Raw genomic sequence first — 16,482 nt, 5'->3', positions numbered from 1 at the left:
GAATGTGGTTTGTTATTGCATGAGAGACTTCCAGTGGGGCAACACTTGAGTTTATTTCTGGCTGTCTACTGAAGCACCACAGAGGCCAAAACCAGTTTTCCAAACAGGCCTGCACTGAAACGCATAGAGCTCAACACACCACCGCGCACTGTACTGATGAATCTTTTAAACCTCAATATCTGAATTTTTCACAAGTACTACATTTTTGATCACAGTCAAATAGAGACTGGGAACAAGTACCTTCACACCATTACAAAAAGAACCTCCACTGCCTCCAATATAGCTTCACACACGCTTCAAACCCTTGCTTCAGTGTTTTATTTGTTGTTGGTGATACTTTTGACCCTCAGTGGCCTTGTTATACTAACACAGGATGGCAGTGAGTCTGGGAGCAGAATACTCCATCTCTGGTTACATCTGCTCGTATCGTCCAACACTGAGCCTGCTTGAACTAACTTCGCCTTCAATCTTTAATGACCTGAGCCTGTCTGTCTTACTGTCCTGCTCTAGATGGGATGGGACCTGGAGGGTGGGGTTTTTGGAGGGGAAGCAGGTATCCTCAGTGTCTGTTGGGGCTGTGAGGAGGACAGACTACACCAGAATCTTTCCACTACTGTTGTGTCTAGATGCACTCCGCGATGAGAGTTCAGTGAGAGCAAAGACACTGGGCATTTGTCCTTTTGCTGCCAAATCAGGACCTTTTGGACGTGCTTCTTTATGCCCATGCAAAGCGAAGGAAAATAGACGGACGCCCCGTTACGTCCCCATCTCCAGTGCCTCCAGCAAGTCCCTCCTCTCCCCTCTCTCAGCATCCCACCTCCCCTTTCAGCACACCTCAGTCAGCCCACAACAGCCTAGCCAGGAGGAGGATGAGCATCAATGCCTAGTGGACATCCCACCTGTTCGGCAAGGCAAGAGCCAGGTCTGTAGAAGAGCAACCAGAGGGAGGGAGAGAGATGCCGTTTGGAGGACTTGCAGGGCTGAAGGAGAAGGTGCTGAAGCCAGGAAAGGAGGAGGTGAAGAACACAGTGGGTGACTCTCTGGGGAACCTGCAGAAGTAAGTGTAAACAGGTTGGGTGCAGAACCCGCTCTAAAAAGGAGACTAGCCGAAGCTCTTCGATAGTGTTTTTGACCAGCTCAGGCTGTTGAGTGAGATTTTTTACTAGCGGATGCTGTTCTCCAGTTTTTCTTTTTTTAGTAGCTAAAGCTGTTGGGTAGGTTTTTCACTGGCTGAAACTGTTCAGTCGGATTTTTGAGAAGCTAAGGCTGTCAATAGGGGTTTTGACTACCTAAAGCTGTTAAGTAGATTTTTTTTTTTTACTAGTTAAAGCTGTTCAGTACGTCTAATATGGTTGTTGACTAGCTAAAGCTGTTCTGTAATGTTGTTGATGTGCTGAAGCTGTTCAGTAGGGGGTTTGAAAAGCTAAAGCTGTTCAGTAGGTTTGTCACCAGGCTGAAGTTGTTCAGTAGGGTTGTTGACTAGCTAAAGCTGTTCAGTAGGGTTTCTGACTATTTGAATGTGATGAAGGGGTCGTTGACTATCTGAAACTGTTAATTAGGGATATTGACTAGCTGAAGCTGTTCAGTATGGGTTTTGACTAGCTAAAATTGTTGGGAGGGTTGAATAGCTGAAGCTGTTCGGTTGAGTTGTTGACGGGCAGAAGCTGTTTAGTATGTTTGTTGAATAGCTAAAGCTGTTCAGTAGGGGTTTTGACTAATTCAAGCTGTTCAGTGTGGTTGTTGACTAGCTAAAGCTGTTCAGTAGGGTGGTTGACTAGCTAAAGCTGTTCAGTAGGGGTTTTGACTAATTCAGGCTGTTCTGTATGGTTGTTGACTAGCTAAAGCTGTTCAGTAGGGGATTTGAATAGCTAAAGCTGTTCAGTAGGGGATTTGAATATCTAAAGCTCATCAGTAGGGTTGTTGACTAGCTAGCCTAAATGTGTTTATGGGTGTTGAATATCTAGAGCTTTTCATTCAGGTTAATAACTAATGCTGTTTAATAGTTTTAGATTAGAAGTAGGGTTTTTTAACCATGCTGTTCAGTGTTCCTGATAGAGACAACAGTGTAGACTAGCATGGTTTTTCAAGCATATTGTGTTTTGGATGCTGGTATGCTGGTCAATAGCAATAAAATGCTGATCACTACCAAAACTAGCATAACATCATTGTTGGAAGAAAACCTTGGATCTCCACAATGATACATTTGAAGGAGAATGAAAAAATATTCTTTTTAATGTAAAGTTACTTTTCAACTTTCAGTGTAACACAACTTAATGTAACAAGTTTAAAAAAAATTAACAAGCAATTTAGGGCCATGTGTATTGGTCTGTTCATCATACAATTCTAACACAATTCAAAAGTTAACTGGACTCAAATTATGCAAAAAGTAAAACACAACAAAAATTAAGATGCAAGGTTTTAGTGCTTTGGATGCTGGTATGCACCATGATGAGTGACCAGCTAAACCAGCACCAGACCAGCACAAAACCAACTTAAAGCAGTTCAGGCCAGCATTGAATTCATTCAGGCCTGATCATTTTTTTCAGAAGAACATATTCTGTAGGGGTTTTACTGGCTGAAGCTTTCTTCATTGATTAAATGTTCAGTCAGGTTTTTGACTGAGGCTGTAGGGGTTTTGACTAGTTAAGGCTGGTGAGTAGGGCTTTTGTCTGCAGATCAGGCAGTCCTGTGTGTTTGACTGTCTTTGTTCAGTACTTGTTATTTAATGAATTTGTAAGGTGATTGCCAAGGCATTTCGCAGTATATCACAGAGTAGTATTTTCAGATATTAATACATATTTCTTATCTGATACATATTCACAAGAGTATAACAAATCTGGAAACCCCATATAAAAGCAAGATCACTGTCGAAAATATGACAACTTGATAAACGAGATAAAGTGAATAATTTCCTGTGCCTGGGTGATATTGCAACATGCAGGGTTCAGGTGCAGTGAGATTTTGTGAATCTTGTATTGTGGAGGATAATAAATATTGTTAAATATTTCACTTGGTAACCTCATATTTAGTTCATATGGTGCCATTGTATCTTCACAACTGCAATTATATTTGCAAAATGGCAAGTACTGACTTTGGGAGGGTGTTTTATTTGTCATAAATTATGTATTCATTATGTATAGATTGTACAGAACCGTAACTTGACAGTTAACTGGAATATCATATGATATTTTTGTTTAATCATGTACTGAAGGAAATGTGCAATGCATCCTTTATGCACCTTATGCACTTTTTTATGTTCATTGCAAAGGAGAATGCTTCGATATCTGGGCAGGGAACTGGGATAAAAGTGTTTCTTTTACTGTGGCCTCATAATGGGTTTGGGGGAGGGAGAGTCATGTTGGCTTTTGACGGCAAGTCTGTTTTTGAAACCTGCAAGCACCATCCCCATTAATGAACGTGGCACTGTTAGCCAGGTCTCTCAAAAGCCCTTTTCTCTTTATTTGTCAGAGCAGCACTGAGGAACAGTCCATTTCAAAGGCGACTTGAATAGTTTTGCAGCAGACTGCTGGAGAATCTCACTAAAAACCGATGCAACACTAATCTAAACATTTCTGTCCTTGCTGAATAAAAAAGTAATACTGGAGAATGATTAAAAACAGCCTTCAACTTTCTGTTTATCTTAGTGCATGTGTCTTTTGTGAATGATCTAGAGCATCTCACAAGAGGAGCCCTTGAGAAAGCATCCAGCCTTTCAGTGTTTGCAATAACCCTCATGAACCTGAAAGCTGCAAGTTCATCTTGTTCACAAACATCAGTGAGAGGAAGACTGAGAGCTCTGGGGCATCATAAAAAGAAACCTCTTTATGCAGCATTTCTAGTGTTTTATTCAACTCTCTGAGAATTCTCTCCATTCTCGGAGACACAGGAACTCAGGTGTGCGTTTGAGAGCAGACAAGATGAAAGTCATTGCCATTAGGTGGAGGATGAGAGGCGAGATGGAGGTTCTGTAATGGAGCAGGTGTGCGTGCGGGCAAAAGGGAGGAGGGAGTGAGTTACAAACGCTCCACTCCATGACCTTTCTGGAGCCACCTCTTGCTGCCCTCTCTGATTGCAGTGAGGATATGCCTGTTGGAAAGCGCAGAGCACAATCAAAAGTGGATCTGTATACTAAGGCAGAACACAAGTTCTGAGTGCAGGGCTGGTGAGACGAAATGACAAATGATTCTCAAACGGTAACCTTGAGATGCTCCAACAAACCTTGGTCAGTTAGTAGACAACCACCACCTCAGAGTCTGATCTAAAGAGAGGAGTGCATCTTTGTAAAGCATTATCTTGCTGAATCATGTGCAAATCATGTGTTGAACATCAGTCGAGAGTTGGAAACCCCTGCTTATGTCTTACATTAGTGGTCACCAACCCTGCTCCTGGAGATCTGCTGCCCTGCAGAGTTTAGAACTGGGCCTAATCCACCATGCCTAGTCCAGTAGATGATTGTCTCCAAGTCTTTAGCTGTTATGTTTGGGATGAAAGGGAAACCTTCCGGAAGGTAGATCTCCAGGAGGAGGGATGGTGACCATTGCCCTAAAGTGTGACCCCCCCCCCACCTCTCCACAGGAAGATTGATGGCACCAACGTGGATGAGGAGGATCAGATAGAGCTGACGGAAGATGGCAGGCCAGTGGCAGCCCCCCAGCACAGCCCGCCCTTGCTGGACTGTGGCTGCTTCGGCCTGCCCAAGCGTTACATCATTGCTATTCTCAGCGGCCTGGGCTTCTGCATCTCTTTTGGCATCCGCTGCAACCTGGGTGTGGCCATTGTAGAAATGGTCAACAACAACACGGTGTACATCAATGGGACTGCTGTCATGCAGGTGATCAAAAAAGCATGAAGTAAATATGCATTTCTGACGTGAATGTGTTACTGTGAAAATATAAGAATACGTATACGCTGCGCCATGAACAGGACACAGTAGTTAACCAGTTCAGCTGAGGTGATCAAACCAAAGATAATCTGGGTTTTGATTTTAGCGTAAAATCTCATCAGTGACTTTCCATGTAGTTAGCCACTGCAATTTCCTGTAATTTCCTGTAGTCTGAGGCAAGGGGAGGGGAAGTATGAGTGAAAAACTCTCTCTCTCTCTCTCTCTCTCTCTCTCTCTCTCTCTCTCTCTCTCTCTCCCTCTCTCTCTCCCTCTTTCTCTCTCTCTCTCATTCTTTATATCTCTTTAAAAGTATTGTAGTACTATACATAACAACATACCAGAATGTAAGAATGTTAGTAAAACAAAAGATAATAAAGACATAAAACATAAGTACAAACAAAAAACAACACTTTGATTAGTGCTGCTCTGCACTGGTATTATTTGGGTTCTTAATCATTCTGAGACTCTACATAAGATTTGAAAAACATGGATTTTCATGGATGAATTCTTTACAGAATCCTAAAGTGTACATCTTTTACATTATTTGACATGCAATATTTAAAAGGAATGAATCATGTTTTTTTTCACTGTTTATTTTCAATAAGGGAATTCCAGTAAAATATTTCTGCTGGATTCTCTCTCTTATGGAAGCCCATTCCTGCCAGTTAGAACAGATTTTTTTTTGTTTGTTTGTTTATTTGTTTTTCTCTTTTCTTGGCAGCAGTATGTCAAAATGTTGACTTAGCATCTCAAAATAACTGCACACTATATCAAAATTATAACTTATTTTCTTGAACCTTTCAGTTTTGTCAAATAACATATTATCCCAAAGTTATTATTTATTATTTTAGAATAATGACTATGTTAAAATAATCAGTTACCCTCACAGTATATTGACTCTGTCATTATTTAGTAATGAATTAATAATTTAGTACTTATTCTGTGATAATGTTATTTTAAGATACTAAAATATGTTATTATTTTGAAATAGTATGCGATTATTTTGAGAAACTAAGTTAAAATTTTTACATATTGCTGCCAGAAAGAGAGAACTGAAAAAAAAAGATTATTTTTTCTCCTCTACTTGGTGAGAATGAGCTTCCATTCTTTTTCTCTCTTCAGTAAATTGTGATATATATTTGTACTGCTAACTTCATCCCCATGACTAACACATGTTCTCTATTGCTGTGTCTGATCCTCCAGCCTGCTCAGTTTAACTGGGATCCTGAGACAGTAGGCTTGATACATGGCTCCTTTTTCTGGGGTTACATTGTCACTCAAATCCCTGGAGGCTTCATCTCCAACAAGCTAGCAGCTAACAGGTGAGCTAACAGACTTCTGGATACCTTAGGACAGGAAGAGACAATTAAACCTAAGCTTCACATTGTCCTCACTGACAGAAAGGAAACTAAGTAAAGCTACCCAAAGAAAAATAACAATTTAGTATTAAAGAATGTAATGGCATCTGTCTGGAGTTTGTTGGGTGGATCTCCTTAGTCAGGGCTGTAAGGGTTAAAGAAGTCCGGTGTGTTGATGAGAGGTGCGATAGCGGCTCCTGTAATAAAAGCCTCACAGGAAAAGAGGACATGAGGCTGACAGAGTTAATAATGAAAGATCCTGCCGCAGATCTCTCCCTGAAACAGCAGCCTCTGGAATATTACAAGTGTCACTTACACACTGTTTTGGAAAGAAAAAAATAATGGAGGGATGAAGTAAATGGTGATAAATCGCAAGTGGATCAATCCAAAATGGCTCCCTGCTGTATGACTCATGGCGTTGAAGCTTCACTACATTAAGCAGGCCATTCTTAAATTTTTTCTTGGTGCCAGACCATCCATTAGCAAGTTGAAACATTTGCGCTAAAATATTTAATGTCTTAAATCTCAGAATTCTGTGCATATAGACTTCATTGCTGCTTGTTTGCTGACATATTTAAACATAGACTTTGGCTTATTCATTGCCATCTACATACAAAGTCAGTGCTGAACTGTAGGTGTCACTATTTCACTATAAGAGAGTATTGTAGGGGTAAACAACTGCAGTGTCTAAGACAAAGAACATGAGATATTGTGATATTATATGCTTATAAATGAACATTTCAGTCATTCAAAGAACTGTTGTTGCTAGGCCAAGACCATATTAAAGTCCAAACATTAAAAATCTTTTAATGCCCAATTCAAACCAAAAGAAAATGGGTTGTAAAATCTATAAAATCTACTTCTTTTCCTCAGAGTGTTTGGGGCGGCCATTTTCTTGACGTCAGTGTTGAACATGTTCATCCCATCAGCTGCGAGGGTCCACTATGGCTGTGTCATGTTTGTACGAATACTGCAAGGGCTGGTGGAGGTTAGTGAAAGGGACATCTCATGATTTCTGTAACTCTAATATCAAAATGACGTTTCATCTATTTTTTTCCATCTATCATATAGAGTTTTGAGGTTCTCAACGCCGTCCTTTGGTTAGTCTGCAATGTTTTGTTCTTCTGTGGCAAGGGTGGGGAACGGAGGGCTGCACAGTGTTAAGATTTCCCTGCTTTTCCCTACATTTCCCTACATTTATGGCATTTGGCAGATGCCCTTGTCCAGAGAAACTGATAATCTAATAATTTTTCACAGAAGTAAAGAAAATGGAGCATCAGGAGTCTTGCCCAAGGACTCCCATTGTTAAAGCATGGAGTGCTTGCCTGGGCTGGAAATTGAACTCCGGTAGCTCCCTAGGATGGGCTCCCTAATTAGGGCAACCATTTAAGTGTTGTGCTATTGTCTGGAGACTGCAAGTTTGAATGCCACAGCCATCCGTAGCCAGGAGTTTAATTGGTCTCACTCTTTCTGGGAGGGTAGGATGGCCCTCTGCTTCCCCATCACCCAGCATGGTGCTAACGAACACACACATCTGTTAGCTGACATAAGAGAATTAGCAGTTAGCCTCCAAATGCATTGAAGTTGTCCAGCGACGTTGTGTTAGCAGCAGTTTGAATGCATGAAAACACATGTCAGCCCTCACCCTCGCCAACAGGTGAAAACAGGCCACGACAAAATTGGGTAGTAAAATTGCCTAAAAAAGTCAAGTCAGTTGTGTTTGAGCACCAAATCATCAAACTGTGCATTAATCCAGCCCCCCGGGACCAGAGTTCCCCACCCTTTCTCTACAGCCTCTGATTATCTGGTTCAGCTCTGTGGGTCCCAAGATGCTTAGGCAAAGGAAATCTTTTCTGAAATCCTGAGTAATTGAATGGGATAGTTTGGGTTGGCAAAACTCAAAGCACAAAATTGAACATAGTTATTTATGATAAAAGCCCACCAATGGATTAACAGCTAGGAACACAGATAAAGAGGCCTATTTAATGACACATTTTGACTGTAACCTGTTGAACAGTGACCTAGAAATTTTGTCAAATGTGTGTATGTATGTGTGTGTATATCAGGGAGTCACATATCCAGCCTGCCACGGAATGTGGAGCAAATGGGCTCCTCCGCTGGAAAGAAGCCGACTGGCCACCACCTCTTTCTGTGGTGAGTATATCTACGAGAAATGTTTTTACATTAATGATTTACATTGAACCTGGACATGTAGGCTAATTAGCTCAATCGGTCATGATTTACTAAAAGCTCTTTACGCATGCCATTATCTTACTGATGGCACTATATCCTCTTAACATATTCAAACTGTGAAATGATGCAGTATTTTAAAAGTATTTTAGTGCTCCTGCGTCAGAGCTGAAGCTAATGGCTAACATGCTGACTAATGCACAATCAGTGTCCAGTGCTGATGGCAGTTGAATGCTTAGGAGAGGCTAAGTTTTGTTGTGCAGATGTCTGTCTACTCATTACACCTTACCCGCCATACACACATGCATTAAAAATAGCCGTCTTTCTCAATAAAATGGTACCATGACAACCCATTCTTCAAACCTCTCTTGACGTTGCCTCTGAATGGAGATGGTGTGCATGCAGCTTCACCTTCTGCATGTGAAGGAGCTCTCTTCCTCCCCATTGATACAAATGAAGTAGCACACTCCGCTCTGCCCAACTCCGGCAGAGACCTTCCCACTCCAAACTGAAGTGTTTGTGAGCGCATCCGGTAATGATAAATATATGAAAACGCCTTTTCATTAAAATCACATTACCTTTAGCTGAGACAGACTGAATACTAAACAACTAAAGGAGTTGTTGATGTTTGGAAAAAGGGTCAGTGTTCTGTGTCTCTGTGTTTGATGACTTTATGAGCAACTTTCAATGATAGATATGAAAGAGGAATTTCACCTATTTTTCAAATTTCTAGATACTTCAATCATTAAGATGTAAACGGATTCATTCAGAATCTGTTTGATGTGAAATTATGCATTGTAGGGAAACTTACTGGCTGATTTCTTTACATAGGTGGTGATAGGAACCTGAGATAACAATGTCTATAATGCAAATGTAGCCATTTCCTTTACTATCCAAAACCAGTTTTTATATGTAATGTTGATGATGGTAAAATAATGGTAGATCTAAAAAAAGAGGTTCTTTGTGATATTTTGCCCCTCCCTGCATGAACCTTTTTAAAATTTGAATACTATTGTTTTTATTGAGAATATTAATGTTGAAAAAATATGTTTTAGGCCAAAATCATATCTCAGAGTTATTGTAAAACTAATGTCTTAGGAATCAAGCAGCGTATTCATGACCATTTCTTGTAATAACTTTCTGTGAGGGAGTGTTTAAAGCCATTAACCTCTTATGCTCCAGGGTATATTTTGGTTTGTCCATCTGAATTTACATGACCAAATCATAAGGCAAATCATTCAGTAATTGCATGAAATAAATGCAAATTATTATTTTATTTATTTATTTATTTTTGTAAAAGCTCCCCTCAAATGAACAGAACATGTGTTTTATGATCATACACATATTGCTATATGCTTACAATTTACTACTGAAAGCCAAAAATCTTTGACGCTCTTTGTATTATTTTACAAAAATAATTTTTACAGAGTAAATCACTGAAGAGAGACCATCAGTTTATAGCCCAGATTTGTGGAAAAATGGGTCAACTTTTTGTAGACAAAAAAAAAAATGTGAGTTCAGCTTCTTCTATTATAAGGGTTTAAAATTACATTACCCATCTATTTGACTGGAAAGAAGACAGCTCTCATATGACACCCACCTTTTGAATGTTTTTGATTTGAATGAAGTTATGAAGAATATGATGAAATGCGTTTTGGAACCACCGGTGGTTCCAAGGAGCATAAGAGGCTACACTACAAAATAAAAAATACAGATTTTGATTTGTAAAAAGACAGTTTTAATCACCATCACTGTGAGCAAACGTAACTCTGTTATTCTTTTAAAGGAAAACTCATCATCTTTCTACCTAACCTCTGTAAAATCACAGTCATTTACCATGGACAATAACCTCGACCTGAACTTCAAGCATCTGCCCATTGGCTTCTCTTAGGAGGGTGTTTTGGTTACTCAGGTTTTCTGTTCTTTTCTAAGTATAGGGAAATTACTGGCGATGGTCATTTCCTGTATGCTGTAGATTGAGTTTAGTTTGAAAAATGCTGGAATTTTCCTCAAATTTCCTTCAGAGACTGCTGAAACATTCATGTAACACCTTTCTTAACGGCTTTCTCTCTACAACTTCAGGATGAAATAATGGGCTTTGTCACATCATATAAAAATAAAAAACGACGGAACTGAAATAGTGGACCACTGGCAATTTTACAGCCATCCTTGTAACCACTGGAGGGCTTGAAATGGTTGTGTGGGAGACATGCTGTAATTGCAGTTCAGATTAATTAATCTCCGTTTTCCCTCTCTGTGATAAACTAACCCTAACTACTCCCACATGTGTTCTGCTTGACAGGGTCCTATGCAGGTGCAGTGATTGCCATGCCTCTGGCAGGCGTGCTGGTGCAGTATGTGGGCTGGCCCTCCGTCTTCTACATTTATGGTGAGATCACATCTCCAAAGCCCACACCAGCATTACACTGAGTGTATCTAAACAACACAGTACGTATAAAGATACCTGTTATCATTCTGTAGTGCATTTAACAAGAAACAAAAACACCCTTTTACGATCTATGCTAGAGTAAAGTAGTATATGAGTATATGAGGGCAGGAGGATGGTAAATGAGTGCTTTACTATTAATTTGTAATTAATTTCTAATTACACTCAGTATATACTTTCTCAGATATTATGGCTTTTAGAGGTTATACAAAGTAATAATGGCCTGACTCACACTCTGCATCACAGTTCATACATAAAAACTTAAACCTAAATGTAAATTTAATGTTCACTATATGACCAAAATTATGTAGACAACTCCCCCAATGATTGAGTACAGGTGTTTCAGCCACACCCACTGCTAACAGGTGGATAAAATCAAGCACATAGCCATGCAATCTCCATAGACAAACACCTGCAGTAGAATGGGTTGTACTAAAGAGCTTAGTGACTTTAAACATGGCACTGTCATAGGATGGCATCTTTGCCACAAGTCAGTTTGTGAAATTTCTCCCCTGCTAGATCTACCCCAGTCAACTGTAGGTGCTATTATTGTGAAATGGAAGCATCTAGAAGCAACAACAGCTTGGCCATGGAGCGGCCCTGAGTGCAGAAGTGTGTGCCTCAAAAAAATCACCTATTGCATCATTCATTACAGTTCCAAACCACCTCTGGAGGCAACATAAGCACACAAACTGTGTGTTGAGAGCTTCATAAAATGGATTTCCATGGCTGAACAGCTGCACACAAGCCTAAGCTCACTATGCGCAATGCTAAGCTTGGGCCGGAGTGGTGTAAAGCAAGCTGCCACTGGACTCTGGAACAGTGGAAACGTGTTCTCTGGAGTGATGAATCATACTTCACTATCTGGGAGTCTGATGGGTGAATTTGGGTTTTGGCGGCTGCCAGGAGAACATTAGAGAATACCCTTTCTTGTTGTAGCATGACTGCGCTCCTGTGCATAAAGCAAGCTACATAAAGACATTGTTTAATTAATTTGGTGTGGAGGAACTCCAGTGGTCTGCAAAGAGCCCTGACCTCAACCCCACTGAACACCTTTGGGATGAATTGGAATGGCGATTGCAAGCAAGGCCTTCTCTATCAGTGCCACAAATTCCCCCAGACACACTCCAAAATCTTATGGAAAGCCTCCTTAAAAGAGTAGGGGCTGTTTGGGGGGGGTCAACTCCATATTAATGCCCATTGTTGTGGAATGGGATGTTCAGCAAGTTCATACAGGTGTGATGGTCAGGTGTCCACATACTTTTGGCCATATAGTGTTTAGGGATTGGCAATATGACAATATTTATTGTTATTGTAATAAATTACGCCACAATATGTTACAGTATGCCTTTCTGAGTATATCGTGGATATCTTCGGTACTTAAAGAACACTGGCCAACTGCATGTTTCATTAATAAGATGCCCTAACCAGTCCTGGCTAATTAGATTTAGTTCAGTGAAGTGTGTAAAACATCATTTTTGATAGTATTTTTAAAAATGCAGCACCACTGGTTCTTTTTTGTCTATTCTAACACAACAAATGTCAGAAAAAATAAATATTGTGACATTGTGTATCATGAAAAACTGTGAAGTATTGTTATATTATATTTTTGCTATATCATCCACTCATAATAGTGTATTTAAAGACATATTGATGAACAAATAACAGATACCGACCCTAAATTTAGCTATGCTGTAATCTGACTAAAAACAAGGATCTGGTCTGATTTTTGGCATGTTTATGTTTGCTCAGGAGTTTTCGGAATCATATGGTATACTTTCTGGCTCCTGCTTGCCTATGAAAGCCCAGCTGTGCACCCTACTATCAGTGAGGAGGAGAAAACATACATCGAGACCACAATTGGAGAAGGGGCCAACTTAATGAGTGCTACTGAGGTACAGCACCAGGATCTCCTGCTTCACATCACCAATTCTAATAAAGCATAGGTTTATATTTTAATTTGACTATCAAATGTTAACCAGAGGATGATAGGCTGCCTTTTGACTCTTAATTCCTTGCAAGGTTTTTCATGCCTTTAGCATGTTTTTCATTGCTACTTTCAGCCTTGGCTCATTCATTAGGCACCTGGGCCTGGTTTTCTGAAGAGCTGCTCTGTCACAATATCTGTTGAATTGAATGTACTGTATAATGCATAACATCTTCTGACACAAGTTGCACTGAAACTAATTTCTGATGTTTTGAGAAGATGGACGCTGTGCTCAAGAGGTTAATTCCACCAATTTCTTACAGAAATTCAAGACTCCGTGGCGACAGTTCTTCACCTCCATGCCAGTCTATGCCATCATTGTGGCCAACTTTTGCCGCAGCTGGACCTTCTACCTCCTGCTCATCAGCCAGCCTGCCTACTTTGAAGAGGTCTTTGGTTTTCCCATGAGCAAAGTGAGCTTTTTTGATTTTTGCCCATAGAATGCCATCATCCGCCATTGTACTGTGTACACAGACAACTTCATGGATAGTTGCTGACGAGTTCTTCACGTAATGAATGAAATACGGTATATAACTGTTTAATATGTGTCTCTTAGGTGGGCATCCTATCAGCTGTGCCCCACATGGTGATGACCATTATCGTGCCGATTGGGGGCCAGCTGGCTGACTTCTTGAGGAGCCGTAAAATCCTCTCGACCACAACCGTGCGCAAGATCATGAACTGTGGAGGTTTGTTTAGCGCGCTAATAAGAAGTTAGTGTGAATGAAACTTGTCACAGAAATATCAACAAGATAAACCAGAGTAATTTTGCTGTTCATGTGGTTCTCAGGTTTTGGGATGGAGGCCACTTTGCTTCTGGTGGTGGGATTCTCACATACACGTGGAGTAGCCATCTCATTTCTTGTCCTGGCAGTGGGCTTTAGCGGCTTTGCCATATCAGGTTAGAGTAACTTGTGACCACTGTGAATTGTCAGAAGATACTTAGCGTATCTAAGCCTTTCAGTTCATTCATGTTCTTCCTAATGTTTGATCATACAATCTTAGGTTTCAATGTGAATCACCTGGACATTGCTCCCCGCTATGCCAGCATCCTGATGGGCATCTCCAATGGAGTGGGTACCCTGTCGGGTATGGTGTGTCCTCTCATCGTGGGAGCGCTGACCAAACATAAAGTAGGTGCTTCTCTTTACCTTGAAATGTGCATACAGATGTTTATAGCAAATAAGTTTTAAGCCATAGATGTCTTGACAGTAGAATCCAATAGTTAAATAACTGAACTTTACCTTAAGGGCCTATTTTCTACTTTTTCCTCATATTTTATTTTTTCCCATTATTCACATAATTTTCCACTTTTTCTACTTTGTGTGGTTTTATGTATCAGAAAGTCATTTTCCTTTGGAATAAATCAAAGTTAATCAAATAATTTTTTGTTCATAAACCTTCAAGACATATTCCTGAACTCTCATGTAGCAAATACTTTTTGGGTCAGACCTCTGCTTGTATACCCTTACTGTCTGATATGCAGTCACAGTTGCTGTTTTTATCTAATTGTGCATATTGTTCTAGAATAGTGCTGGAACAGGCATGTCAAACTGGGGACCTTCTAAGCCAAAGTGCTGTGGAGATTAACATTTACCCTCCTGTAATGCTCTGAATTCAGTTCATGAAGGCCTTGCTAATAAGATCATGAAATGAATCAGCTGTGTTTAATGAGGCAGCATGCTGAAGTCTGCAGTGTTTTGGCCTGCGAGGAATGGAGCTTGCGCTAGAATATACCTTCTACATACATAATAAGAATTTGATTCAAGATACCAGTAGACAAGTACATAAATCACCATTCAGATATTTGTTACATTCTATCACTGGGAGACATATAATAAAACAGAAAACATACTGGCAGACGGTTCAGTGAGGCACTGATTTTATGTTTTAACAGGGCTGTGAAGTGTGACAGTTTTTCTTGTGTTTGTGAATAGCAAAACTTTGCTAATACAAAATACGAGAGCCTTAACATGACATCATTGCCAAGGACCCGTTGTAAAGGACGTTTATAAGACGGCAGTGACAGTGAAGTCTGCTCTGGTGCATCATTTTCACTAACTAGACTAACTACTGTACTTGATGTTAAACTTGCTCATTGGCTGGATTTGGCCCATGGGCCGCTTTTTGTTGATTCCGATGTATGTCAGTGCTCTTACTGACTGTCCTGTATTGCGTTTCATTGAAAATAAAGTTTGGAATGAAATGTACAGAACTGTTAAGTTTAGAATCCTTAGGGAAGTTGGGAAATAAAGTTTCAGTAACTTCTATTTGTTTGATTCTTTTGAAAGGCTGCAGGGATATTGCTTCCTGATGGCCACTAACAGTACAATGTTGATTAATTTTTTCCACATCCTCACTACAGTAAATCTGCTACAAGTTCTCTGGCTTAACAACACTCCAATTCATATCAACATGAATTAGCAGCTGAACAGATAAATGGGGAGTCGAATATGCATTCGTGAATAAACCATGATGATTTAAAATGAGCTACTTTTGCAGCTTGGTTTCCATGTATAGACTGTACAAACTGGAAAGTGAATAGTACAATGTTTGCATAGTACATCAGACTCTTTTATGTCAAAAATACGTGGAAATCTTTGTTTTCCAATGATATTCAACTTATGAGATGAAGTTGGTCATGATGCTATCTTCTTAATGTGATGCAATTCTTTCTGTACACCTTTAGCTGCTATGATTCTGACATGCATTTCATTATCTTCTACAGACCCGCCGGGAGTGGCAGAATGTCTTTGTGATTGCCTCTATGGTGCATTACTGCGGAGTGATCTTTTACGCCATCTTTGCGTCCGGTGAGAAGCAGGACTGGGCAGATCCAGAGAACACCAGTGAAGAGAAGTGTGGTATCATTGGAGAGGATGAACTGGCTCAGGAGACGGAGCCCAGCTGTGACAGCGCCCTTGCCCCCAGCAAGAAGAAGTCCTACGGGACCACCACAGAGAACTCAGCCGGCCGCAAGAAGGGCTGGAAAAAGAAAAGAGGGGTGACCATGCAGGAGGACGATGAAAAGGAATCGTACCCTTGTGAAAACGGGGACTATCAGGAGCACTATCAATGACACTTTGTGGGTTCATCATGAACCCAGGACTGCCCTCACCTCACTGGTGTGCTTCTGAGGTGAAAATGTTCATTTCAGTAGCTGTTGAAATAGGCTCTCCACTCCAGCATCAATACAAGGGATACTACCCATATGACTGTAACATATCAACAAGGTTTTCTCACAAATTACTATATTTTGGCTCCTTTCTGACTTTCCATCCTTTCTCCCTGATATAACACGTAAATACATTAATAAGGTTAAAGTTATCTGTGGGACATCAGTGTCTGTTGCTGTGTGATGGACTTCATGTTGAGATGATGGAGGCTTACATTTTTAGCAAACACCCTAGCATTTTCTTCAGAAACTGAAAAAAAACAGGAAAAAGAAGAAAAATAAAAGCTAAAATAAATCAAATAAAAAAGCTTTGGAATGTAACAATAAAATGCATCAGAAATAATTTCACAAGTCATAGTTAATAACAGTTTCTTGGAATGGAATTTGTCCACATAGTAGGTTATGCATCATTTCTTTTTAACTCACTTTGATTTTTTATGCCTA

The 16,482-nt window shown here is 40.1% G+C and overlaps 1 protein-coding gene across 1 annotated transcript; it reads left to right on the top strand.

Moving 5' to 3' along the window:
* Nucleotides 1-580: 580 nt before the first annotated feature.
* Nucleotides 581-16,083, top strand: slc17a8 (solute carrier family 17 member 8). Its single transcript, XM_036585131.1, has 12 exons — nt 581-1,057; nt 4,576-4,831; nt 6,086-6,204; nt 7,114-7,228; nt 8,307-8,394; nt 10,733-10,819; nt 12,629-12,771; nt 13,127-13,276; nt 13,420-13,552; nt 13,654-13,764; nt 13,869-13,996; nt 15,592-16,083. The coding sequence occupies exons 1-12, from the start codon at nt 957-959 to the stop codon at nt 15,940-15,942; spliced, it is 1,782 nt and encodes a 593-aa protein (XP_036441024.1). The 5' UTR covers nt 581-956; the 3' UTR covers nt 15,943-16,083.
* The last annotated feature ends 399 nt before the right edge of the window (nt 16,084-16,482 follow it).

This window comes from Colossoma macropomum, unplaced genomic scaffold, assembly GCF_904425465.1.
Source record: "Colossoma macropomum unplaced genomic scaffold, Colossoma_macropomum, whole genome shotgun sequence".
Taxonomy (NCBI): domain Eukaryota; kingdom Metazoa; phylum Chordata; class Actinopteri; order Characiformes; family Serrasalmidae; genus Colossoma; species Colossoma macropomum.
Note: the sequence above shows the minus strand (reverse complement) of the source record. Positions and strands in the feature narration are given on the sequence as shown.